The following is a 25,723-nucleotide window of genomic DNA, read 5'->3' on the forward strand; positions in this document are numbered from 1 at the left end:
CCAATCACAGCTCAGCCCATAACAACCAATCACTGCTCAGCCCATAGTAACCAATCACAGCTCAGCCCATAACAACCAATCATAGCTCAGCCCATAGTAACCAATCACAGCTCAGCTTTCATATCTTGACGAGCACTGGTCAAATGAAAACTGAACTGTGACCGGTTGCTATGGGCAACAAAGACAGTTTTTGTAAATCTACTAAACTGTATGTAAAAAGTAGCGCACAATGAACACATCTATAACCTCTTTTATTTAAACTGCAGAAGAGATAAGTTACATATCTTTACATGTCTTTTTATATAATTAAAATGTACAGAATATATACACATGTAGCAGGGTTTAGTAAGTCACGTTTCTTTCCATTATCGCCATAGTTATCATAAAATAAACATATTCCAGGGCTAGTATATTCTTACATAGGCATATTCCAGGGCTAGTATATTCTTACATAGGCATATTCCAGGGCTAGTATATTCTTACATAGGCATATTCCAGGGCTAGTATATTCTTACATAGGCATATTCCAGGGCTAGTATATTCTTACATAGGCATATTCCAGGGCTAGTATATTCTTACATAGGCATATTCACATGGCGCAGTCAAATTCAAGATTGGAGTCGGGCTCAGGAGATTCTACTGCGTTTCAAACTCTCAGCGGGAAACTCGCAGTAAACCTGTCTGTGTGAACGCTAAGGCCGGGTTCACACAGCTGGATTCCTGCACTGAATTCTGCATGAAATTATAGCCGATTCATTTCATTGGAATTCCTACAGTGGAAATTCTGCAGCAGAAATTCTGCGGTGTGAGTGGGACAGCAGAATCCAATTTAAGGGTATTGGCTATAAATTCATGCAGATTTTTCATGCAGAATTCAGTGCAGAAATTCTTCCGTGTGAATGCGGCCTTAGCGCGCGTTCACATGGCGGAAATTCTGTGCTGACTTGGGCTTGGAATGTCTGCATGGAGATTCCGCTGCAGCAACGGGATTCTGCTGTACTTTTTCAACGGCAGAATTTCCATGCCAGATGTTTTTGGCACAGAAATTCCATTTTCCGTGTCCACACAAAGATTGAACACGTTTGAAGTCCGCACAGAATGCACAGCCGTCTATGAGACGGCGCACTTCGTGCGGTCCTAGTGCCGGCAGTTTCTGCCAGCGGCCTGCACTGTACGGAATGTCTGCACAGAGATTTTCTGTGCGAACATTCCACCGTGTGAAAAAGGCCTTAGGATTGTGAACTACTATATATCAATATATATCTCCCGGGCATGCTGGGAGTTATAGTTTTGGAACAGCTGGAGGCAACCTGGTTGGGAAACACTGGGATAAACAGTTACTACAGCCCTGGATTTTATAATGCCTTAAAGGGGTACTCCGCTGGAAAAAAAAAACATTTTTAAATGAACTGGTGCCAGAAGGTTAAATAGATGTGTAAATTAATTCTCTTTAAAAATCTTAATCCTTCCAGTACTTACCAGCTGCTGTATGCTGCACAGGAAGTTCTTTTCTTTTTGAATTTCCTTTCAGTCTGACCACAGTGCTCTCTGCTGACACCTCTGTCCATGTCAGGAACTTTCCAGAGCAGGAGTAAATCCCCATAACAAACCTGACAGTTCCTGACACGGACAGAGGTGTCAGCAGAGAGCACTGTGGTCAGACTGGAAGGAACTACACAACTTCCTGCTGAGCATACAGCAGCTGATAAGTACTGGAAGGATTACGATTTTTAAATAGAAGTAATTTACAAATCTGTTTGACTTTCTGGCATCAGTTGATTTAAAAAAATGATTCTAATGATGCAACTGACAAACTGAACTCTGCTACATCTGTACATGGTTCAGTTACGGACATCTGGTTCATTCTAATTCATCTTCATAGACTTCTTCCTCCTCACATTCTTCCTCATCACATGTTTCACCGTCTTCGTGCATTTCACCGTCCTCAGACGCTTCACCTTCCCCATCCTCTTCCTCATCCTCTTCGTGGCCTTCACCCTCCTCATGTTTTTCGGCGGCTTCTTTCACCTGTATCTTGTGAAATCCTTTAATAGTTGTGAACTGTTTGGAAGTGAAATCCACTGTGAGCTGTCGGCTTCCTGCTTGAGACGGTGTGAGACTCACAAACATTCTGCCCGATTCTTTGGGCTCCAGCATGGGCACCCTGTTATGAGCAATAGAGGGTTAATTGGTCATCAGCATGGCACCTAGTCTGAGATGCAACAAACACGGGACACAGAGGTCTTGATATCTAAGCTCGCTACATACCTGGCACCTGCCAGCTGCATTCAGCAGTCGCTAATAGCTGGCAAGGGTTGATCTCTGTTACCGGCTATAAACTGGTAAGGTGCCACTGTCAAAGCTGCCATGACTTGATCTATTGCTACAGTCTGCCATAGGTAGGTATGTAGCAATATATAAGGCATGGCCCTTTTGACAGAGTAGAATAGAGCACCAATCTGAACAATGCTATCAGTATAAGCAATCCAACAATCAGTATAAGCAATCCAGCAATCAGTATAAGCAATCCAACAATCAGTATAAGCAATCCAATGGTAATATTGTTCCCTATGAAGACTTAAAAAGTGTAAAAGAATAAAATGAAGAACTTGTTTTTATATGAAATATAAAAAAAACATTTATTATAAAAGCCACACACCTAATAAAAGTTTAACCCTCCCGCCTTTCGCATTTTTCAAATAGAACAATGTAAACCAACCAAAAAAATTAACCTATTTGGTATCGCTGTATGCGGAATTATCCAAGGTGTTAAATGGTCATATTCCTGATCCTGCACGGTTATCCGCATACGAAAAATAAAAATATACCAATTGCCCGAATTGGTTACATCAGAAAAAATAATTATAAAAAAAAGCTATCAAGTTTAGAGTTGAGTGAACTTACAGTAAATTGTAGCGAACCTCGCAGCTCGGCCCTTTATTACCTTTGTCTGCATAAATTAGTTCCGCTTTCCAAGGGATCCAGTTGCCTGGAAAAGGTGGATACAGACCTAGGAGACCTAAAACTGTCGTCCCGGACTTTTCCAGGCAACCAGAGCCCTTGGAAAGCTGAACTAATTTACGCAGACTAAATTAATCAACAGCCGAGCTGCGAGGTTCGCTACAAGCCAATTTACTGTAAGTTCTCTCAACTCTAATCAAGTGCCATCTAAATCAAAATAGTACTGATAAAATCTAAAGATCACGGTGCAAAAAACAAAAACCAAAAATTCTTCCAGTCCTTTAGGGGTTAATGGGAACCGTGGGACTAAAAAGATAAAGTGTCGCTTTGAGGAGAGTGCTAACATGAGGTTTGAAGGCCGTTCATGCTCCACTGGGAATTTAGGGAAAAGGATATGCAAATTAACTCTTTCCCAACAGGATAAAACGTGCTCTACGGTGCCATCTATTGGAGGCCTCCCTGCAAGTCTATCCTGATTTTAACACCTTGGGGACGGAGGGTTTTTCGGTTTTTGCATTTTCGTTTTTTCCTCCTTACCTTTTAAAAATCATAACCCTTTCAATTTTGCACCTAAAAATCCATATGATGGCTTATTTTTTGCGCCACCAATTTTACTTTGTGATGACATCAGTCATTTTACCCAAAAATTTACAGCGAAACGGAAATAAAAATTGTTGTGCGACAAAATTGAAGAAAATTCAAGATATAAAAAGTGACCAAAAAGACGCTATTTTGGACTTTGGAATTTTTTTGCGCATACGCCATTGACCATGCGGTTTAATTAACAATATATTTTTATAATTCAGACATTTCCGCACGCGGCGATACCACATATGATTATTTTTATTTACACAGTTTTTTTTTTATGGGAAAAGGAGGTGATTCAAACTTTTATTAGGGAAGGGGTTGCCGTAAATAAGCTTTATTGACTTTTTTTTCCACTTTTTTTTTTTGCAATGTTATAGCTCCCATAGGGACCTATAACACTGCACACACTGATCATTGTTATCCCATAGGGACCTATAACACTGCACACACTGATCATTGTTATCCCATAGGGACCTATAACACTGCACACACTGATCATTGTTATCCCATAGGGACCTATAACACTGCAATCACTGATCTTTTACATTGATCACTGGTTTCTCATAGGAAACCACTGATCGATGATTCTGCTGCTTGACTGCTCATTCCTGGATCTCAGGCACTGAGCAGTCATTCGGCGATCGGACAGCGAGGAGGAAGGTAGGGACCCTCCAGGTGTCCTGTAAGCTGTTCGGCATGCTGCGATTTCACCGCGGTGATCCCAAACAGTCCCCTGACCTAAATGGCAATGGTTTACTTTTACTTCAACTTTGAACGCCACATCTAAAGGGTTAATAGCGCGCGGCAACGCGATCAGTGCCGCGCGCTATTAACCACAGGTCCTGGCCATTGCTAGAGGCCGGGCCGGCCCCGGGTTATAGACAAGGAACAGGCTGAGGGCATACAGGTACGCCCTCCGCCCCCAACAGGTTAAAGCCTTAAAGGGGTACTCTGGTGCTCCAGCGATCTGAACATTTTGTACACAACGCTGGGAGCCGGAGGCCGTGATCGTGACGTCACGGCCACGCCCCGTCATGACTTCACCTCACGCCCCCTCCATTTATGTCTATGGGAGGGGCATGTCGGCCAGGGGCCTCAGTAGCGGGATCCCCACAATCAGACATCTTATCCCCTATCCCAAAACTGCTGACTACAGATGGTTAACTTTCCTTTTTAGGAGAAATGATGAAAGAGTGTGGATAAATCGATTTATACCTAAAGTTTCAGGCTTTATAAAAAAAAAAAATAATAATTATAAAACAAAATTATAATATATAATTAAAATGGTTATATATATATATATATATATATATATATATATATAATTTTTTAAATATATATTTTTTCTTTATTAATTATGTGTTATATATATATATATATATATATATATATATATATATCTGTAAATATATATATAAAACACATAAATAATAAAGAAAAAAATATATATATAAAATCATTTTTATTTTTTATAATTCTCTTTTTTTATAAAGCCTGAAACTTTAGGTATAAATTTTAAAATGCTTTATCCTTTATATATATATATATATATATATATATATATATATACACACATACACATAAATAATAAAGAAAAAAAACTATATATATAAAATATATATATATATTTAGTATATCACCAACAATAACTTACTTTTTCCTTAGCGTTCTCTCGACCAGGCCGCTTCCACCAAAGACTAACATCGCATCTTTTAGCACTTTAGATAAGGGGTTTGCATATATAACCTCCACCTCCAATGGCAAGTTTACAATTGCGGAGCCGTAGATCTGTGAAAGATAATTTTGTAATACATTAATTCGAGAATTTTAGTGACATTTTTTTTAATTAAGTTTTGATTTGGCCATGTGTTACACCAGTGTTTCCCAACCAGGGTGCCTTCAGTGGTTATAAAACTACAACTCCCAGCATGCCCAGACAAGTGTGCCCAAGGGTACTTCAGTGATAGGAACTAATCCCCTATCCACAGGGACATACTCATCTCCGCAGTCACGGCTCGTTCCGCCACTTACAGATTGACGCGGGAAACAACAGTAGCCGGTCATTGGCTGAACAGGCCGTCACAGCCGAGACTAGGAGTAGGCCGGAACATTCATAAGAGAGAGACGGTCCTCTTTTGGACATCACAGTCAGACACTTATACAAGTTCTAATGGTGGGACAACTCCTTTAAAGAGGTACTCCGCCAAAAAACATCTTATTGTGTTCGATTGCGGAGGACCCCAGCGATCTCTGGCTCGGCAACTCAGTCATCTGTACACTGAGTGAACTCCGCTCCGGGCAGCATGACTGGCGACTACAGCCGTCACGCCCCCTCCCATAGACATGAATGGAGGAGGCGTGGCGTGATGTCACAAAAGCGGAAGCTTCCATGTTCTGGACCGCTGCCCAGAGATTGCGCGCGGGGGGGTGGGGGTGGGGGGGGGGGGGGTTTGGCGGGGTGTCCCCGCTGCTTACAGATGAAGACCGGTTCGTCAAAAGAACTTTTTTGTAATTCTTTTGGGATTTGTTTTTGTTCTTGCTCCTGTACACTAGTGTACTTCCCAGTGTACTGTGCAGGAGAAGGGACTACTATCTTTCGACAGGTGTCCCTACTCTTGTACATACTTGCAGCGAAGATTTGAAGGCCAAAAATACCCTCTTGTACATCAGGTGCTGCTTCTTCTTAGATATATTTCAAATGCTCATAGCACCACCAGGCCACGCCCCCTCCATACATGTCTATGGGAGGGGGCGTGTTGGTGACACCCCCCCCACCCTCCCATAGACATGAATGGAGGGGTATAAAGTGACGTCACGGGGGGGCGGGCCGTGACATCACGACCACTGCCACATGAACCTGGCGTTTGCTTAGAACACCAGGTGCTGCAAGAGAGCAGCGGACTCCCGCGATCAGACATATTTTCCCCTATCCTTTCGGCAGAGTACCCCTTTAAAGGGGAACTCTGGTGGAAAAACATTTTTTTTTTAAATGAACTGGTGCCACAAAGTTAAGCATATTTGTACATTACTTCTATGAAAAAATCTTTACCCTTCCAGCACTTATCAGCTCTATGCTACAGAGGAAATTCTTTTCTTTTTGAATTTCTTTTTTGTCTTGACCACAGTGCTCTCTGCTGACACCTCTGTCCGTGTCAGGAACTGTCCAGAGCAGCATAGGTTTGCTATGGGGATTTTCTCCTGCTCTGGACAGTTCCTGACACGGACAGAGGTGTCAGCAGAGAGCACCGTGGACAAGACAAAAAAATAAATTCAAAAAGAAAAGAATTTCCTCTGTAGCATACAGCTGCTAATAAGTACTGGAAGGGTAAAGATTTTTTTAATAGAAGTAATTTACAAATCTGTTTAACTTTCTGGCACCAGTTGATTAAAATTTTTTTTTTTTCCACCGGAGTACCCCTTTAAGGTTCCAGTCCCATCATAACTTCTTTAATTCTCATTGCCACCGTCTTTGGTTCTTACCTGGATTTCCAGATGAGGCCTCTCAATAAAAACAACTTTACGGATGAGCATTTTCTTTCCATTTTTCAATTCGCATAAAGCGACGACTTCCATAAGATGATGGCTTGTCAATTCGTATTCGTAATCTGAAGAAGGTATACTCAGGGAGAGCGTTTTCTCTGTAATAGACAAAGAGGCAGTGGTTATAGGGGTTTTGCAGACTAATTCAGGTATTATAGTTCAGTGTTTTCCAACCGGTGTGCCTCCAGCTGTTGCGAAACTACAACTACCAGCATGCCCGGACAGCCGAAGGCATACTGGTTGGGAGACATTGGTATAGATGCAATTGGTTGCAATACCACTCATAGCCATAAGGTGGAACCCTGTTGCTGTTTTGTAGTCAGGTGGTTACGGTTTCACAGTGCTGCGTAATGCTATCGTTTCTAGTTTTTTCTAGTTGGTCCATATTATAACAATTAAATGAATCATACAACTATATTGGTTTTGTGGTAGCCCTTGGGGGGTATTGGTAGTGGGAGTATTGTTTCGGTAATTGAGGGGTTAATGTTAACCCTATAGTTCGTGATGCCAGGCTGAGGGCTAGTATGCTGAGATGATTCTCCGGCCTATCGCCGCCCCCTTCCCACTAACGATAGGTGCATAAGAATAAAGACTGAAGGTCCACAAGGTAGTTGAATCTGAACTTGCATAAGCTTTACTTAACAGCTTGTGGTACATCCACAGAGTAGTAACAGTCTCAATCAAACAGTCTCCATATACCTCAATGACTGACAATTGTTGCAGACCTTGAAATAAATTTAGGATAGTTATTGCAGATCCGTCCGGATTTAGGGGATAGATAAGGTCCGGGGATCCTGCAGAGTGCTTAGGGATTGATACACTCGCGATCCTGAATATATCAGCCGTTGCCGCAAGGCTCAGGCCTAACTCACTGCGATAAACAGCTGCGCAGATCCTTCTCGTTTGACAGCCCGGTAACAAGAAAGAGAACAATGGCCGCCGCTCCCTTATATGGGCAGGGGGCGGGGCGAATCCGATTGGTCCGACCATCTGTCATTCACTGTTACACAGTGTGCTGGGATTGACTACGTCACAAGGACCTCCAAAGGTCCTCAAGCAGAAATACCATAGAGTTCTCCTAACCACGTGACCCGCCGGTCCTGCTACGCCATGGACAGGTAATTAACTATATATATAGGCATGAATACAATACTTACATGCTTCCTAAGTAAGCTATGAGTGCAATAACTATCTGGATGAGAGGTGACCAGGGGTGAACTAGACAATGGGGACCCCGACGTCCTAGGGACTCTGGCTAAAGGGACCCATATACAGGGCCGGACTGGCTTAGTGGGATAGCGGGAATATTCCCAGTAGTGTCTGGAGCGCAGGCTGCCTGAGTCCCTGTCAGTCTGTCAGCAGTGTCAGGACCTGTGAGCTCCGCAGCTGCAGCATCACACACAGGTCTGAGGCTCCTGACAGCTGACACAGTGAGGAGGTCCGGAGGTCTGGGGTATAGAGTCTGTACTGGGAGCTGTACAGACAGGACACTCCCCTCTACTCTCTACCTCCTCACTGATCCTGACAGCTGACACAGTGAGGAGGTCCGGAGGTCTGGGGTATAGAGTCTGTACTGGGAGCTGTACAGACAGGACACCCCCTCTACTCTCTACCTCCTCACTGATCCTGACAGCTGATACAGTGAGGAGGTCCGGAGGTCTGGGGTATAGAGTCTGTACTGGGAGCTGTACAGACAGGACACCCCCTCTACTCTCTGCCTCCTCACTGATCCTGACAGCTGATACAGTGAGGAGGTCCGGAGGTCTGGGGTATAGAGTCTGTACTGGGAGCTGTACAGACAGGACACTCCCCTCTACTCTCTACCTCCTCACTGATCCTGACAGCTGATACAGTGAGGAGGTCTGGAGGTCTGGGGTATAGAGTCTGTAATGGGAGCTGTACAGACAGGACACTCCCCTCTACTCTCTACCTCCTCACTGATCCTGACAGCTGATACAGTGAGGAGGTCCGGAGGTCTGGGGTATAGAGTCTGTACTGGGAGCTGTACAGACAGGACACCCCCTCTACTCTCTACCTCCTCACTGATCCTGACAGCTGACACAGTGAGGAGGTCCGGAGGTCTGGGGTATAGAGTCTGTAATGGGAGCTGGACAGACAGGACACCCCCTCTACTCTCTACCTCCTCACTGCTCCTGACAGCTGATACAGTGAGGAGGTCCGGAGGTCTGGGGTATAGAGTCTGTACTGGGAGCTGTACAGACAGGACACCCCCTCTACTCTCTACCTCCTCACTGATCCTGACAGCTGATACAGTGAGGAGGTCCGGAGGTCTGGGGTATAGAGTCTGTACTGGGAGCTGTACAGACAGGACACCCCCCTCTACTCTCTACCTCCTCACTGATCCTGACAGCTGACACAGTGAGGAGGTCCGGAGGTCTGGGGTATAGAGTCTGTAATGGGAGCTGTACAGACAGGACACCCCCTCTACTCTCTGCCTCCTCACTGCTCCTGACAGCTGACACAGTGAGGAGGTCCGGAGGTCTGGGGTATAGAGTCTGTACTGGGAGCTGTACAGACAGGACACCCCCTCTACTCTCTACCTCCTCACTGCTCCTGACAGCTGATACAGTGAGGAGGTCCGGAGGTCTGGGGTATAGAGTCTGTACTGGGAGCTGTACAGACAGGACACCCCCCTCTACTCTCTACCTCCTCACTGCTCCTGACAGCTGATACAGTGAGGAGGTCCGGAGGTCTGGGGTATAGAGTCTGTACTGGGAGCTGTACAGACAGGACACTCCCCTCTACTCTCTACCTCCTCACTGATCCTGACAGCTGACACAGTGAGGAGGTCCGGAGGTCTGGGGTATAGAGTCTGTACTGGGAGCTGTACAGACAGGACACTCCCCTCTACTCTCTACCTCCTCACTGATCCTGACAGCTGACACAGTGAGGAGGTCCGGAGGTCTGGGGTATAGAGTCTGTACTGGGAGCTGTACAGACAGGACACCCCCTCTACTCTCTACCTCCTCACTGATCCTGACAGCTGATACAGTGAGGAGGTCCGGAGGTCTGGGGTATAGAGTCTGTACTGGGAGCTGTACAGACAGGACACCCCCTCTACTCTCTACCTCCTCACTGATCCTGACAGCTGATACAGTGAGGAGGTCCGGAGGTCTGGGGTATAGAGTCTGTACTGGGAGCTGTACAGACAGGACACTCCCCTCTACTCTCTACCTCCTCACTGATCCTGACAGCTGATACAGTGAGGAGGTCTGGAGGTCTGGGGTATAGAGTCTGTAATGGGAGCTGTACAGACAGGACACTCCCCTCTACTCTCTACCTCCTCACTGATCCTGACAGCTGATACAGTGAGGAGGTCCGGAGGTCTGGGGTATAGAGTCTGTACTGGGAGCTGTACAGACAGGACACCCCCTCTACTCTCTACCTCCTCACTGATCCTGACAGCTGACACAGTGAGGAGGTCCGGAGGTCTGGGGTATAGAGTCTGTAATGGGAGCTGGACAGACAGGACACCCCCTCTACTCTCTACCTCCTCACTGCTCCTGACAGCTGATACAGTGAGGAGGTCCGGAGGTCTGGGGTATAGAGTCTGTACTGGGAGCTGTACAGACAGGACACCCCCTCTACTCTCTACCTCCTCACTGATCCTGACAGCTGATACAGTGAGGAGGTCCGGAGGTCTGGGGTATAGAGTCTGTACTGGGAGCTGTACAGACAGGACACCCCCCTCTACTCTCTACCTCCTCACTGATCCTGACAGCTGACACAGTGAGGAGGTCCGGAGGTCTGGGGTATAGAGTCTGTAATGGGAGCTGTACAGACAGGACACCCCCCTCTACTCTCTACCTCCTCACTGATCCTGACAGCTGATACAGTGAGGAGGTCCGGAGGTCTGGGGTACAGAGTCTGTACTGGGAGCTGTACAGACAGAACACTCCCCTCTACTCTCTACCTCCTCACTGATCCTGACAGCTGACACAGTGAGGAGGTCCGGAGGTCTGGGGTATAGAGTCTGTACTGGGAGCTGTACAGACAGGACACCCCCTCTACTCTCTGCCTCCTCACTGCTCCTGACAGCTGACACAGTGAGGAGGTCCGGAGGTCTGGGGTATAGAGTCTGTACTGGGAGCTGTACAGACAGGACACCCCCTCTACTCTCTACCTCCTCACTGCTCCTGACAGCTGATACAGTGAGGAGGTCCGGAGGTCTGGGGTATAGAGTCTGTACTGGGAGCTGTACAGACAGGACACCCCCCCTCTACTCTCTACCTCTTCACTGCTCCTGACAGCTGATACAGTGAGGAGGTCCGGAGGTCTGGGGTACAGAGTCTGTAATGGGAGCTGTACAGACAGGACACCCCCTCTACTCTCTACCTCCTCACTGATCCTGACAGCTGATACAGTGAGGAGGTCTGGAGGTCTGGGGTATAGAGTCTGTACTGGGAGCTGTACAGACAGGACACCCCCTCTACTCTCTACCTCCTCACTGATCCTGACAGCTGATACAGTGAGGAGGTCTGGAGGTCTGGGGTATAGAGTCTGTACTGGGAGCTGTACAGACAGGACACCCCCCTCTACTCTCTACCTCCTCACTGATCCTGACAGCTGATACAGTGAGGAGGTCCGGAGGTCTGGGGTATAGAGTCTGTAATGGGAGCTGTACAGACAGGACACCCCCTCTACTCTCTACCTCCTCACTGATCCTGACAGCTGATACAGTGAGGAGGTCTGGAGGTCTGGGGTATAGAGTCTGTAATGGGAGCTGTACAGACAGGACACCCCCTCTACTCTCTACCTCCTCAGTGATCCTGACAGCTGATACAGTGAGGAGGTCCGGAGGTCTGGGGTATAGAGTCTGTACTGGGAGCTGTACAGACAGGACACCCCCTCTACTCTCTACCTCCTCACTGATCCTGACAGCTGATACAGTGAGGAGGTCCGGAGGTCTGGGGTATAGAGTCTGTACTGGGAGCTGTACAGACAGGACACCCCCTCTACTCTCTACCTCCTCACTGCTCCTGACAGCTGATACAGTGAGGAGGTCCGGAGGTCTGGGGTATAGAGTCTGTACTGGGAGCTGTACAGACAGGACACCCCCTCTACTCTCTACCTCCTCACTGCTCCTGACAGCTGATACAGTGAGGAGGTCCGGAGGTCTGGGGTATAGAGTCTGTACTGGGAGCTGTACAGACAGGACACCCCCCTCTACTCCTCTGCCTCCTCCTGGCCCCCTCCTCCTGTCCCCACAGTGACTGCAGCTGCTCAGGGGAAGATCTACTACACTGGTGAGAGGAAAAGGGAACCGAATGTTATTACTATGTAAGGGAAAGGGGGGGGGGGGGAGTCCTGTTATGTGGTGTGTGAGGGGGGGTCTGGTAGGGGGAGACCTGTTATGTGGTGTGTGTGTGGGGGGGGGGGGCTGGTAAGGGGGAGACCTGTTATGTGGTGTGTGTGTGTGTGGGGGGGGGGGTCTGGTAAGGGGGAGACCTGTTATGTGGTGTGTGTGTGGGGGGGGGTCTGGTAAGGGGGAGACCTGTTATGGGGGGGGGGTCTGGTAAAGGGGAGACCTGTTAGGTGGTGTGTGTGTGGGGGGGGGCTGGTAAGGGGGAGACCTGTTATGTGGTGTGTGTGTGTGTGGGGGGGGGGGGGGCTGGTAAGGGGGAGACCTGTTATGTGGTGTGTGTGTGTGTGTGGGGGGGGGGGTCTGGTAAGGGGGAGACCTGTTATGGGGGGGGGGGGGTCTGGTAAAGGGGAGACCTGTTAGGTGGTGTGTGTGGGGGGGGGGGGGTCTGGTAACGGGGAGACCTGTTATGTGGTGTGTGTGGGGGGGGGGGTCTGGTAAGGGGGAGACCTGTTATGTGGTGTGTGTGGGGGGGGGGTCTGGTAAGGGGGAGACCTGTTATGTGGTGTGTGTGTGGGGGGGTCTGGTAAGGGGGAGACCTGTTATGTGGTGTGTGTGGGGGGGTCTGGTAAGGGGGAGACCTGTTATGTGGTGTGTGTGTGTGGGGGGGGTCTGGTAAGGGGGAGACCTGTTATGTGGTGTGTGTGTGGGGGGGGGGGTCTGGTAAGGGGGAGACCTGTTATGTGGTGTGTGTGTGTGTGGGGGGGGGGGGTCTGGTAAGGGGGAGACCTGTTATGTGGTGTGTGTGTGGGGGGGGGTCTGGTAAGGGGGAGACCTGTTATGTGGTGTGTGTGTGTGGGGGGGGGGGTCTGGTAAGGGGGAGACCTGTTATGTGGTGTGTGTGTGGGGGGGGGGGTCTGGTAAGGGGGAGACCTGTTATGTGGTGTGTGTGTGGGGGGGGGGGGTCTGGTAAGGGGGAGACCTGTTATGTGGTGTGTGTGTGGGGGGGGTCTGTTAAGGGGGAGACCTGTTATGTGGTGTGTGTGTGTGGGGGGGGGGTGTGGTAAGGGGGAGATCTGTTATGTGGTGTGTGTGTGTGGGGGGTCTGGTAAGGGGGAGACCTGTTATGTGGTGTGTGTGTGTGTGGGGGGGTCTGGTAAGGGGGAGACCTGTTATGTGGTGTGTGTGGGGGGGGGGTCTGGTAAGGGGGAGACCTGTTATGTGGTGTGTGTGTGGGGGGGGGGGGGGTCTGGTAAGGGGGAGACCGGTTATGTGGTGTGTGTGTGGGGGGCTGGTAAGGGTAAGGGGGAGACCTGTTATGTGGTGTGTGTGTGGGGGGGGGGGGGTCTGGTAACGGTAAGGGGGAGACCTGTTATGTGGTGTGTGTGTGTGTGGGGGGGGGGGGTCTGGTAGGGGGAGACCTGTTATGTGGTGTGTGTGTGTGGGGGGGGGGGTCTGGTAAGGGGGAGACCAGTTATGTGGTGTGTGTGTGTGTGGGGGGGGGGTCTGGTAAGGGGGAGACCAGTTATGTGGTGTGTGTGTGTGTGTGGGGGGGTCTGGTAAGGGGGAGACCTGTTATGTGGTGTGTGTGTGGGGGGGGGGTCTGGTAAGGGGGAGACCTGTTATGTGGTGTGTGTGTGTGTGGGGGGGTCTGGTCAGGGGGAGACCTGTTATGTGGTGTGTGTGTGTGTGGGGGGGGGGGTCTGGTAAGGGGGAGACCTGTTATGTGGTGTGTGTGTGTGTGGGGGGGGTCTGGTAAGGGGGAGACCTGTTATGTGGTGTGTGTGTGGGGGGGGGTCTGGTAAGGGGGAGACCTGTTATGTGGTGTGTGTGTGTGGGGGGGGGTCTGGTAAGGGGGAGACCGGTTATGTGGTGTGTGTGTGTGTGGGGGGGGGGGGTCTGGTAACGGTAAGGGGGAGACCTGTTATGTGGTGTGTGTGTGTGTGTGTGGGGGGGTCTGGTAGGGGGAGACCTGTTATGTGGTGTGTGGGGGGGGGGTCTGGTAAGGGGGAGACCTGTTATGTGGTGTGTGTGTGTGTGTGTGTGTGTGTGGGGGGGGGGGGTCTGGTAGGGGGGAGACCTGTTATGTGGTGTGTGTGTGTGGGGGGGGGGGGGTCTGGTAAGGGGGAGACCTGTTATGTGGTGTGTGTGGGGGGGGGGTCTGGTAAGGGGGAGACCAGTTATGTGGTGTGTGTGTGTGGGGGGGGGGGGTCTGGTAAGGGGGAGACCTGTTATGTGGTGTGTGTGGGGGGGGGGGTCTGGTAAGGGGGAGACCTGTTATGTGGTGTGTGTGTGTGGGGGGGTCTGGTAAGGGGGGAGACCTGTTATGTGGTGTGTGTGTGTGTGTGGGGGGTCTGGTAAGGGGGAGACCTGTTATGTGGTGTGTGGGGGGGGGGGGGGGTCTGGTAAGGGGGAGATCTGTTGTGTGTGTGTGTGTGGGGGCGGGGGGGCCTGGTAAGGGGGAGACCTGTTATGTGGTGTGTGTGTGTGGGGGGGGGGGGGTCTGGTAAGGGGGAGACCTGTTATGTGGTGTGTGTAGGGGGGGGTCTGGTAAGGGGGAGACCTGTTATGTGGTGTGTGTGGGGGGGGGGTCTGGTAAGGGGGAGACCTGTTATGTGGTGTGTGTGTGTGGGGGGTCTGGTAAGGGGGAGACCTGTTATGTGGTGTGTGTGTGTGTGGGGGGTCTGGTAAGGGGGAGACCTGTTATGTGGTGTGTGTGTGGGGGGGGGACTGGTAAGGGGGAGACCTGTTATGTGGTGTGTGTGTGGGGGGGGTCTGGTAAGGGGGAGACCTGTTATGTGGTGTGTGTGTGTGTGTGGGGGGGACTGGTAAGGGGGAGACCTGTTATGTGGTGTGTGTGTGTGTTTGTGTGTGGGGGGGGGTCTGGTAAAGGGGAGACCTGTTATGTGGTGTGTGTGTGTGTGGGGGGGGGACTGGTAAGGGGGAGACCTGTTATGTGGTGTGTGTGTGGGGGGGGGGGTCTGGTAAGGGGGGAGACCTGTTATGTGGTGTGTGTGTGTGTGGGGGGGTCTCCTGTTATGTGGTGTGTGTGTGGGGGGGGGGGGGGGGGGTCTGGTAAGGGGGAGTCCTGTTATGTGGTGTGTGTGTGTGTGTGGGGGGGGGTCTGGTAAGGGGGAGTCCTGTTATGTGGTGTGTGTGTGTGTGTGTGGGGGGGGGGTCTGGTAAGGGGGAGTCCTGCTATGTGGTGTGTGGGGGTCTGGTAAGGGGGAGACCTGTGATGGGGGGGGGCTGTAGAGGGGGAGACCTGTGATGGGGGGGCTGTAGAGGGGGAGACCTGTGATCCTGTGATGTTAGGGGCTGCAGAGGGGGAGACCTGTGATCCTGTGATGTTAGGGGCTGCAGAGGGGGAGACCTGTGATGTTAGGGGCTAGGGCTGGGCGGTATACCGGTTCATACCGAATGCCGATATTTTTGGGCTGCACGATATTAATTTTTCCCCATACCACAATACCGGTTGAATTATCAGCCCAGCGCAGCACTGTCCCCACATCGGGGAACTAATCATATGTGACCCACCAGCTCTGTTCTACTCCCCCCACCAAATCATGTGACCCACCAGCGCTGTTCTACTCCCCCCACCAAATCATGTGACCCTCCAGCGCTGTTCTACTCCCCCCACAAAATCATGTGACCCACCAGCGCTGTTCTGCTCTCCCCCCCTAAATCATGTTCATGATTTGGGGGGGGGGGGGGGGGAGCAGCCAGCCTATTAGGGGCTGTAGAGGGGGAGACCTGTGATGTTAGGGGCTGCAGAGGGGGACCTGTGATGTGGGGGGTTGCAAAGGGGGACCTGTGATGTTAGGGGCTGCAGAGGGGGACCTGTGATGTGGGGGGCTGCAAAGGGGGACCTGTGATGTGGGGGGCTGCAAAGGGGGGACCTGTGATGTGGGGGGGCTGCAAGGAGGGGGGCTGTAATGTTGGTGGGTGCTGGGGGAGAGGGGAGACCATTTATGTGTAGGCTGAAGAGGGGGGACCTGTGATATTGGGGGCTGGAAAGGGGATACCTGTGATGTGGGGGGCAGAAGAGGGGATGCCTTTGATGTAGGGGGCTGGAGACGGGGGGGGACCTTTGATGTGGGTGGCTGGAGATGGGGGGACCTGTAATGAGGGGGGACCTGTAATGAGGGGTAAGAGGTAGGTTCTGGGAAGAGGAGACCTGCTGTTACTACTTTGTAAGGGAGGGGCACTTTGGTTCTCTTTTTTTTTTTTTTGCAGTTTAAGTTGTTTATTCATTATTTCTAAATAACTATAATTTTTATATTTAAAACTACAGGTAAGAGGAACCTGTTATCAGTTTTATGTTACCCAAACAGCGGGCAGAATAAAACTGGTGCAGGCATCACGATCCCAGGACACTCAGTCATTCAAAGGAATCTTAGTTTGTAAATGCCACCGGAACCGCTGATTAGTCCTCGGGGCGGGTCTCAGCAGGGCAGGTGACGCATCTCTCCCTGTATCAGTGGTCTCCAAACTGTGGATCCCCAGCTGTTGCTAAACTAAAACTCCCAGCAAAATGACAACTTCCAGCATGCACAGACCGTAGTTGGAACACCTAACAGCTCACAGTTTCGAGACCTAGGGGAGATTTATCAAAGCCTGTGCAAAGGAAATGTTGCCCAGTTGATTGGTGAGTGCTTCCAATAATGTTCTACTGTGAGACTGTTATGCTTACTGCTATAAACTATTGGGATTGAGCACACAGTCTGTATGCAGGAAGTCGGGGAAAGGTTTAGTGTTGGATTTTGTAGTGCTGACCACTGTCTTCCAGGGTCTCCCTATACACTGACAAGAGAGACGTGTCAATCAAGCCAGCTGGGCAGGACCCGCCCCTGTGACTATTTACCTGTATTCTGGTAGCATTTTCAAACTATTTCTCAATGTCGCAATGCCTGCACCAGTGTTATGCTTCCCACGGTATTTTAACCCTATGCAATATCTACTACGGGAGGGGGGACAGTAAAAAAAAAAAAAAAAAACCTCTCTAAAATTCCTCGCTTTTACACTGCCACTGAAATGACAGAATTCTGTTCCTGGAATCTGGCACTTTTGGTTAGGTGACGTGACGTCACATGGCCAGCCATCCAATCAGTGCCTGAGGCTGGACATTGCTTCGGACTGTAATTGAATGAGCACTGGGAACTGAGTTCCGTGATTCTGGCGATAGTGCAAAAAAGAGAGGGTTGCTTTTTTTTATTTATTAATTTTTTTACTGTTTTCCCCAAGTGGATTTTACATAGCGTTAATACTACATTACTGTCTTGTATGTTGAGGCTGCACCCCTTTGACTTCAGGGCACAGCCACAGCATAGTTCTCTTATAGAGGCATGGCAAATCAAATGCCAAGCTTCCCTGTCCCTTTCCTGCAGCCAGTGACTGCTACAATGACACAATGCTGTGGGGCTGGTAAGACAATTTTTCCAGGGCTGGTTTTTAGCCCCAGTCCGGCCCTGCCCATATACACAGGTACCAGATAAGATACGGTACCGGGACACCACAAACCCCCTTACTTAAGATAAGTCAACCTCGACGCCTGTCCCCTAAGACAGAGGGACTAGGCCTCGGACAGGATGATCTATAACTTTGCTATACATCCTAAGTAAACATTAAATGGGCACTGTCACCAACTTTATTTTTTGATCTGTTGTAGTACTTATGTACTACAACATATCTCTAATATACTTGTATTATTTTTTTTTTAAATTAAAATAGTTTAATTTACATTTGAAAACCGGCCACTAGGGGTCTCCCTCCTAGTGGCCGGCTGCAGCCTGGCGTGACGTCACGCCTGAAAAAGGACCGATGCGGCCGGGCATCGGTCCTTTTTCATTCAGCCTGTGCTCGCTCCCATCCTGTCAATCAGACAGGCAGAGAGCGAGCGCATTGGCTCCCCGGCCACTGGCTGGGAGGCCACTCCTCCCGCACATCGCCGCCGCCTTCGCCGCTGTGAGGTGGTTGGACCTGCCGTGGAGATTTACGTCCTCAGGGAGGGGAGATGAGGGAGGGGACCTGCTGTGGCGATCTATGTCCTCTGCCGTAGAGATCTGCATCCAGCCAAGCTCAGGGAGGGGAGATGAGGGAGGGGGTGTAAACCTCCTCCCTCCCTTTGCTCTGCCCTCCCCCAGCTCTAGCTTCGGAAATCTTCGGAGAGCTGGGGGAGGAGCGGACGCATGGATCTACGAGGGCGCAAACAACCACCTCACACCGCCGCCTCGTCGCCGCCGCCGCTGTCCCTGCATGCCCGCTGCCGGACTCTGCAGTAAGTGTAATTGGGGGGGGGGGGGGGGTGTTGTGATGGAGGAAATGAGGCATGGGGGGGGGGATGGGCTAGCGCCGCATGTAACTAATAGTTTATCTACACAGGGTGCCTCCAGCTGTGTAGATAATACAACAACTCCCAGCATGCCCTGACAGCCAATAGATGTCAGGGCAAGCTGGGAGTTGTAGTGATGAAACAGCTGGAGGCACCCTGTGTAGATGAACTAAGGGCGGAAGTCCCCCCCAGCAGGCATCAGTGCCGTGGTGCCTGCTGGGGAAGTCTGCCTGGTAGTGAGCACACTGCCAGGCAGACAAAAAGCATTTTTAATATAGTAAAAATAAAAATTTAAAGCAGGGAGGGGGTTAGGGATAGATGCGCAATAGGCAGGGACAGAAAAAAAAAAATAGGATGGTGGGAGCTACCCTTTAAACACATTTACATTCTCTGATACTCTTACTAGTATCTGGACTAGACAATTAGAAATCTATCTAGACATTGGTGCTATCTAGACATGAATGCTATATATCCTTTAGTTTCTAGCTTCTTAGACATTTTCATTAAACTTACTATACATTCTAAGCTTACTAGACAATTAGGTAGCTATCTGACATATAGTTGCTAGCTCCTAAGACACTTTTATTAGCTCTCTACACATTCTTGGAGGCTAAACTAAACATTTATATAACTCTCTGTACACGAGACTATCTAGACATTAGTTCAGGTCTATATACTTTTAGCGTCAAGCTGACTAGACATTTTTATTATCTCACACATTTTATTCGCCAACAATAAGTTACCTGTAAGTACACATAAGGTTATACTGGCTAGCCGGAAGCTAGGTCACAGTAAGGGTGGCTGCTAGGGTCTATCGGCTACACGCTACTTTACCCCTAGAGCACTTTCAAAACAACCTAACTAGGTTATTCTTAGAATTAGGTGTTTAATTCTGTATTAGCAAGAGCACCTACTGGCCAGGCAGAGCATATCACACACGCAATGGAAGAGAATAAGAAGTGTACCTAGCAGTGGCAGGAATTGGGTATCAATATGCTACAATTCCTAAGTGTTTTCTTAAGTGAGATATTTATTTTGATGTATGTACTAGAGAAACTTGAGGTAGTACATTTAAGTTAGTAATCTAGAGTACTATATGTGCAAGTACTATTTTAAGGGGAATCCTCCCTATTATTTTTATTGAGACAGGTGCTAGCGATGGGCGACAACAATAATACTACCCACGGAGAAGCCGGTTTGTCTCCTGTTGAGTTACCTACTAAACACCTTTAGCATTTTATACATTTATGTGCAAGAATTACAAGAATTATGTATGTATGTACAAGAATTATGTATGTTTTTAGTATTGAGTGTACACGTGCAGCACGTCGATATTTTCTGTGTACAACTCTACCTTACTTTTTATGTACATAGACATAGAATTTTTTTTTTTATGTACAAACCTTACATATTTTTTTTATGTACACAGACACGAGGATACCTTCCTGTGTACAAGAACCATATACATGTTTACTATACATTTATCAACACCCCAACATGTTTCAGGAGCATTCACCTGATAAGTGCAACATTTACCATAAGTGTTCTTATGAAGCTGCTGGTATATACATAAAATAGACGTGTAAGGATCAGCAGTCCACCTACACCAGGAGTCCAAAGAAAATATACAAATTGGCATGTAAGGATCAGCAGTCCACCTACACTAGGAGTTCATGGAAGGGAAAGGTAAACACGGCCTTAACCACAACTCAGCCGGGTACAGTCCTTGATGCATCTCCTAATGGCTAGGAGTCTCTTGACTTAATAGTCAGGCACAAGCTTAGTGGTTACGTTGCTGAACTTTGAACTGGAACAATCTTGGCACAGTCTTGCTAGGCACAATTCTTGAACTTGGTTACTGTAAGACAAAATGATTAGACAGAAAAACAATAGGACATTACTTTAGAGTCTCTTTAGAAGATGTTCTTCTTTACTCTTGTAGTGCCTCTCCTGGTTCCTCTATATCTGCCAACATGAGGGGCAGGATTAGAATTGACATAGCTTTGCCACACCACATTGGTGAGCATGGAGTGGTGAAAAGCAGCTTGAGAAGGGGTTATAGGCTTACTAGCCGGGATCACAGTGGGGCAATAGGGCTTGAGTACCATCTCCAAACCAGGATGGACCCATGACTCTTTCGTTGGTACCCTGGAAGCAGGCAAACTCTCCATGTCAGAAGAGGGCCTTGGTACATACGTTGGTACCTGTGCAGGAGGCAAACTCTCATTGCTCCGAGAGGGCCTCGGTACGGTCTTTGATGCCGCATCTAGCGGGGTACTCACAGCAGACTCCTCCGACGGGATCTCGGCCCACGAGCCCCAGGTTCTGTGGTGAGGGGACAATCTCACCGGTAATGCACCTCCAGGTGTCCCTGCGCTCTCTGGCCAATCGTCATCATCATCAGGCAGTGGGGGAAGATTGCAGGCCCCCTCTTCGTCTAATGACAACCGCTGCAGACGGTCAGCAAGCTCTTGAAAAAGTTGGGCTGCGACTGCCACAGCTTTCCGTGTTTCCAGCGCCATTTTGCCAACTTCACCACGTGGAGCGCTGCACTCCGCCATGTCTGTACTTTCCGGCTCTCCGTGCAGACTGAAGAAGTCAGTGTGCGTGGCGTCTTTTATAGCGGGCTTCTCCAACATGGTGCCCGGCAGGAAGGACACTATCTGTGCAGCCCCGACTTTCGGTCCCTCCAGAAATGACTCCTGTATCTCTGAGTTCCCTTTCGGCTGCGACACTGCAACTTGGTGGCCACGCCCAGTGGCGGGGTGTGGCGCAGCGCGGGCTTTTTTCGCGCGCTTCTCCGGCAGCAGTTCGCCTCCGCCTGTGCCGACCGGACCAAAGGATCGCAGCATGTACTCATTGCGCAGTTTACACATCTTAGTTGTAACAGGATTTTCGCCTCCCCCCTTACTTTTCTATTGGCCCCCTTGTATGGTGCACCACAAGCACCGGTTTTGTACACAGTAACACGGTTTACAGCACATGAATAAAGTTCTTTTTCTGGGGGGAGAGTACACTTTCCCTAATGGCGACTGTAGTAGGCACACGCCCGTATCCTGTTCGTGCGATGCCAAAAAGGCTTTGTGCTAGCCCTTGGGGGGTATTGGTAGTGGGAGTATTGTTTCGGTAATTGAGGGTTTAATGTTAACCCTATAGTTCGTGATGCCAGGCTGGGGGCTAGAATGCTGAGATGATTCTCCCGCCTATCGCCGCCCTTCCCACTAACGATAGGTGCATAAGCATAAAGACTGAAGGTCCACAAGGTAGTTGAATCTGAACTTGCATAAACTTTACTTAACAGCTTGTGGTACATTCACAGAGTAGTAACATTCTCAATCAAACAGTCTCCATATACCTCAATGACTGACAATTGTTGCGGACCTTGAAATAAATTAAAGTCTCTGAATTTAGGGTAATTATTGCAGATCCGTCCGGATTTAGGGGATAGATAAGGTCCGGGGATCCTGCAGAGTGCTTAGGGATTGATACACTCGCGATCCTGAATATATCAGCCGTTGCCGCAAGGCTCAGGCCTAACTCACTGGGATAATAGCTGCGCAGATCCTTCTCGTTTGACAGCCCGGGAACAAGAAAGAGAACAATGGCCGCCGCTCCCTTATATGGGCAGGGGGCGGGGCGAATCCGATTGGTCCGAACATCTGTCATTCACTGTTACACAGTGTGCTGGGATTGACTACGTCAGAAGGACCTCCAAAGGTCCTCAAGCAGAAATTCCATAGTGTTCTCATAACCATGTGACCCACAGGTCCTGCTACGCCATGGACAGGTAATTAACTATATATATAGGCATGAATACAATACTTACATGCTTCCTAAGTAAGCTATGAGTGCAATAACTATCTGGATGAGAGGTGACCAGGGGTGAACTAGACAATGGGGACCCCGACGTCCTAGGGACTCTGGCTAAGGGGACCCATATACACAGGTACCGGATAGGATACGGTACCGGGACATCCCCTAGCCCAAGACTTGCACAAGACTACGCCGCTCAATCTACGGATTTTTGCAGAAGTCTATTGGCTTACAGGTCCCTCCTGGTTTCCATTGCTAAAGGCTGGGAATTGTAGTTTTGCAACAGCTGGAGGCACCCTGATTTGGAAACAATGCAGTAAGAATTTGGCGAGTGTATGGGGAGACATTAGACAACCCGGAGGGCAACGGACCTTTATCCCGATATGGATCCCTAAAAGAAAAAAGGTTTGTCAAAGGAGTAGTCCAGCTTAGGAACATGTACCCCCTATCCAAAGGATTGGGGTGATAAGTGCGCAATCGCAGGAGGTCTGACCGTTGGGACCACGCCCGTTCTCCTACATGGAGCTACACATGAATGAAGTGTGTTGACCACACCCCCCATGCATCTCTATGGGAGAGTCGGAGATACATCATTCGTGCCCTTTGAATAAGGAATACAATTTCCTAAACTGGAGTACCCCTTTAAAGGGGTACTCCGCTGGAAAAAAAAAATTTTTAAATCAACTGGTGCCAGAAAGTAAATAGATGTGTAAATTATTTCTCTTTAAAAATCTTAATCCTTCCAGTACTTATCAGCTGTTATATGTTCCACAGGAAGTTCTTTTCTTTTTGAATTTCCTTTCTGTCTGACCACAGTGCTCTCTGCTGACACCTCTGTCTCAGGAACTGTTCAGAGTAGGAACAAATCCCCATAACAAACTTCTCCTGCTCTGGACAGTTCCTGACATGGACAGAGGTGTCAGCAGAGAGCACTGTGGTCAGACAGAAAGGAAATTCAAAAAGAAAAGAACTTCCTGTGGAGCATACAACAGCTGATAAGTACTGGAAGGATTAAGATTTTTAAATAGAAGTCATTTACAAATCTGTTTAACTTTCTGGCATCAGTTGATTTAAAAAAAAAAAAAAATGTTTTCCAGCGGAGTACCCCTTTAACCCGTACAGGACCTAGGGCGTATGGATACGCCTTCCGTACCTGGGTCTTAAGGACCCAGGGCATACCTGTACGCCTGTGGGAATTTCGGTCCCCGCCGCGCGCCGGGCGGGGACCGGACTGGGGTGACTGCTGATATCGATCAGCAGGCACCCCGTGCAAATGCCCAAGGGGGTCATTAGACCCCCCCCCCCATGTCGTCGATCGGCGCAAATTGCAAGTGAATTCACACTTGCGATTTGCGCCGATTCCGGGTCATACGGGTCTATGGTGACCCGGAATATAAGGGGGATCGCGGTTGTCTAAGACACCCACAATCCTCCTGTAGCGATAGGAGTGAGGTGGCAGAGGTGCCACCCCTCCTATCCTTGCTATTGGTGGTCTAGACGCGACCACCAATAGCAGATTGGGGGTGGGTTTACTTTCGTTTTCCCCGTTCTGCCCACCCAAAATAGGCGGGGCAGAACGGGGAACCGAAGGGGACCGAACGCCGAAGATCCACTTACCCGTCGGTGGAGGCTGCGGGACAGGATCGGCGGCGGTGATCGGTGCGGGCAGCGATGTCGTGCGGCAGAAGAGGACGACTCCCTGGATCCGACAGAAGCCGGTAAGTTGCCCAGCAACATCTAGAGGGCTACAGTCTGAGACTGTAGCACTCCAGATGTTGTAAAACTACAACTCCCAGCATACCGAGACAGCTGTTTGGGCATGCTGGGATTTGCAGTTTTGCAACAGCTATACTGTAGCACTCTAGATCTTGCAAAACTATAACTTCTAGCATGCCCACACAGCAGTTTGCTGTCTGTGCATGCTGGGATTTGTAGTTTTGCAACATCTGGAGGTCCACAGTTTGGAGATCACAGTGCAGTGGTCTCTATCTGTAGCCCTCCAGATGTTGCTAAACTGCAAATTCCAGCATGCCCAAACAGCTGTCTCGGCATGCTGGGAGTTGTAGTTGTGTACCTCTAGCTGTTGCATAACTAGATCTCCCAGCATGCCCTTCGGCGATCAGTACAGGCTGGGAGTTGTAGTTTTGCAACAGCTATAGGCACACTGGTTGGAAAATAATGAGTTAGGTAACAACCTAACTGAAGGTTTTCCAACCAGTGTGCCTCCAGCTGTTGCAAAATTACAACTCCCAGCATGCACGGTCTGTCAGTACATACTGGGAGTTGTAGTTTTGAAACAGCTGGAGGTTTGCCCCCCATGTCAACGTACAGGGTACATTCACATAGGTAGGTTTACTGTAAAATTTTTCACTGCAGCACAAATTTCTAGCGGGAAACTCACCGTAAACCTGCGCCCGTGTGAATGTGCCCGTGTAAAAACACTACACTACACTAACACATAATAAAGAGTAAAACACTACATAAACACCCCCTTACACTGTCCCCCCCCCCCCCCAATAAAAATGAAAAACGTATTGTACAGCAATGTTTCCAAAACGGAGCCTCCAGCTGTTGAAAAACAACAACTAGCAACAGCTGGAGACACCCTGTTTGGGAATCACTGGCGTAGAATACCCCTATGTCCACTATTATGCAATCCCTAATTTAGTCCTCAAGTGCGCATGGCGCTCTCTCACTTCAGAGTCCTGTCGTATTTCAAGGAAACAGTTTAGGGCCACATATGGGATATTTCCGTACTCGGGAGAAATTGCGTTACAAATTTTCGGGGGCTTTTTCTCCTTTTACCCCTTATGAAAAGGAAAAGTTGGGGGCTACACCAGCCTGTTAGTGTAAAAAAATAAAAAAATTTACACTGACATGCTGCTGTTGCCCCATACTTTTTATTTTCACAAGTGTTAAAAGGAAAAAAGACCCCCAAAATTTGTAACGCAATTTCTCCTGAATATGGAAATACCCCATATGTGGGCATAAAATGCTCTGGGGGCACACAACAAGGCTCAGGAGTGAGAGCGCACTATGTACATTTGAAGCCTAAATTGGTGATTTGCACAGGGGTGGCTGATTGCTGCTGAACTTTGAAGCCCTCTGATGTCTTCCAAAAGTAAAAACATGTCAACGTTATGATGCAATCATAAAATAGACATGTT

At 49.0% G+C, this 25,723-nt stretch overlaps 2 protein-coding genes across 5 annotated transcripts in view; one reads left to right on the forward strand and one right to left on the reverse strand.

The window, feature by feature from the left end:
• The window catches only part of LOC130297684 (protein-glutamine gamma-glutamyltransferase E-like), a 229,414-nt gene that overhangs the window by 4,024 nt on the left and 199,667 nt on the right, over positions 1-25,723 (forward strand). Inside the window, exon 1 of one of the 4 annotated variants that reach the window (XM_056550405.1) lies at positions 12,222-12,356. The exons of the other annotated variants lie outside the window; for them this stretch is intronic. The gene's annotated coding sequence lies outside the window, so the exon portion shown is untranslated. Of the gene's footprint in view, positions 1-12,221; positions 12,357-25,723 lie in introns of those variants that run through there. 4 annotated transcript variants of the gene reach the window in all.
• The window catches only part of LOC130297687 (protein-glutamine gamma-glutamyltransferase E-like), a 42,609-nt gene continuing 18,608 nt past the window's right edge, over positions 1,723-25,723 (reverse strand). Inside the window, exons 10-12 of the mRNA XM_056550428.1 lie at positions 7,030-7,187; positions 5,204-5,337; positions 1,723-2,164 (exon numbers count right to left, since the gene is read on the reverse strand). Of these exons, the coding sequence (XP_056406403.1) occupies positions 1,861-2,164; positions 5,204-5,337; positions 7,030-7,187 (596 nt within the window). The 3' untranslated portion in view covers positions 1,723-1,860. The remainder of the gene's footprint in view (positions 2,165-5,203; positions 5,338-7,029; positions 7,188-25,723) is intronic.

Source organism: Hyla sarda, chromosome 13 (genome assembly GCF_029499605.1).
Source record: "Hyla sarda isolate aHylSar1 chromosome 13, aHylSar1.hap1, whole genome shotgun sequence".
NCBI classification, from domain to species: domain Eukaryota; kingdom Metazoa; phylum Chordata; class Amphibia; order Anura; family Hylidae; genus Hyla; species Hyla sarda.